Here is a 2,068-nt window from a genome sequence, read left to right as displayed (position 1 = left end):
CGCAGCCGCAGCATCTGCTCTTCATCCTGGACGGCGCAGACGAGCTGCAGGCGCCGGGTGCCCCTGACTCCGCGCCCTGCAAAGACCCCTTCGAGGCCACGAGCGGCGCGCGGGTGCTGAGCGGACTGCTGAGCAAGACGCTGCTGCCCACGGCCCTCCTGCTGGTGACCACCAGAGCCACCGCCCCCGACAGGCTGCAGGGCTCCCTGTGCTCACCGCAGTGCGCCGTGGTGTGCGGCTTCTCCAACAAGGACAAGAAGAAGTATTTCTACAAGTTCTTCCAGGATGAGTGGAGGGCCGAGCGCGCCTACCGCTTCGTGAAGGAGAACGAGACGCTGTTCGAGCTGTGCTTCGTGCCTTTCGTGTGCTGGATCGTGTGCACCGTGCTGCGCCAGCAGCTCCAGTTGGGCCAGGACCTGTCGCGCACCTCCAAGACCACCACGTCCGTGTACCTGCTTTTCGTCGCCAGCATGCTGAGCTCGGCTCCTGCAGCGCACGGGCCCCGCCTGCAGTGCGAGCTGCGCAAGCTGTGCCGCCTGGCCCGCGAGGGCGTCCTCGGGCGCAGGGCGCAGTTTGCCAGGAAGGACCTGGAGCGGCTGGAGCTTCGTGGCTCCCAAGTCCAGACACTGTTTCTCAGCGAGAAGGAGCTCCCAGGTGTGCTGGAGATCGAGGTCACCTACCAGTTCATGGACCAGAGTTCTCAGGAGTTCTTGGCCGCACTGTCTTACCTGCTGGAGAACGAGGGGGCTCCCAGGGCACCCGCAGAAGATGTTCGAACGCTCCTGTGTCCCGACACAGAGCTGTGCAGCCACCTGGCACTCACCGTGCGCTTCCTCTTTGGACTGCTGAGCGCAGAGCGGATGCGCGATGTCGAGCGCCACTTCAACTGTGTCGTCTCAGAGCAAGTGAAACAGGAAGCCCTGCGCTGGATACAAGAGCAGATGCGCTTCAAGGTGGGACCAGAGGGGGCAGAGGGGACTCCAGAGCTGGAGGACACAGAGGAGCCAGAGGAGGAAGAGGAGGAGCTCAGCCACACTCTGGAGCTGCTGTACTGCCTGTATGAGATGCAGGAGGTCGCGTTTGTGCAGCAGGCCCTGAGCAGCCACCCCGAGCTGGTGCTGGAGCGGGTGTGTTTCAGCGGCATGGACCTCTCTGTTCTGAGCTACTGCGTGCGCTGCTGCCCAGCTGGACAGGCACTGCAGCTGGTCAACTGTGGACTGGCCATTGCACAGGAGAAAAAAAAGAAGAGCCTGGTGAAGCGGCTGCAGGGCAGCTTGGGTGGCAGGTGAGTTTCCGGGGCAGGCCTGCCCCCTTGCAGTCTCTCGTGTGTGAAGGGTATGGGAGCCGGAGCATGCCTGGGCACTGGAGTGTCCATTTGGGCATAGGAGCATGTCCAGGCCTGCCGCCTGTCCCTCCAGATGGTCTGGAAGACCTTAGGGTTGCTTTGTCCACCCCTTTGCAAAGCAGCCACCCAGTGCTCAACTTCTCCCATCATACTCACCCTCAGCCGCTCACAACCAGGGCAGGCCTAGCCTGGCCATCCAGCTTCAGAACTGTTCCATATGCATCCCATAATACCTCATGCCTGCTGTGCCCCGAGCCTTTGCACCTGCTGTTCCCTCCACACAGAACACTGTTTGCTGCCCACCCTCAAAGCCTGCCCTGGCTTCTCCAGCTGGCCTGGCACCCCCTTGGCCCCAGAAGTGCCCTATTAACCCACCTTCCCCATTGCTGTTTGCCTGGGCCATCTCCTCCAGGCCGTCAGCTCCCCCAGGGCAAGACTTTCTTGGGACGCCCATCGGCAGCTGAGCCAGGTGCTTGGCGTCTGCTGAGACAATGAATGTCATGATGTTGGCAGAGTGGGGACTGGCTATCTGCAGACCTACAGGGGCATTCCGGTGACGTGCTCCCACCAGACTCACACAGACGGTGACACAGACGGGACAGGCACACTGGCCGCCCACTTGCAGCTTCACTCTGGGTTTGGGGAGGGAGGTTGGTACAGGCTCAGCCTGTGCATGGGAGTCAGGGGCAGCTTCAAGACTGTCAGGGCCATGATGGGAAAGAG

The 2,068-nt window shown here is 62.0% G+C and overlaps 1 protein-coding gene across 1 annotated transcript in view; it reads left to right on the top strand.

Moving 5' to 3' along the window:
* The window catches only part of NLRP6 (NLR family pyrin domain containing 6), a gene marked incomplete at its 5' end in the record, with an annotated part of 7,074 nt that overhangs the window by 1,415 nt on the left and 3,591 nt on the right, over positions 1-2,068 (top strand). Inside the window, 1 exon segment of the mRNA XM_006164484.3 lies at positions 6-1,285. Within this exon segment, the coding sequence (XP_006164546.3) occupies positions 6-1,285 (1,280 nt within the window).

This window comes from Tupaia chinensis, unplaced genomic scaffold (assembly GCF_000334495.1).
Source record: "Tupaia chinensis unplaced genomic scaffold, TupChi_1.0 Scaffold143624_1, whole genome shotgun sequence".
Taxonomy (NCBI): domain Eukaryota; kingdom Metazoa; phylum Chordata; class Mammalia; order Scandentia; family Tupaiidae; genus Tupaia; species Tupaia belangeri.
The sequence above is the reverse complement of the archived record's forward strand: the minus strand, read 5'-3'. Positions and strand labels throughout refer to the sequence as shown.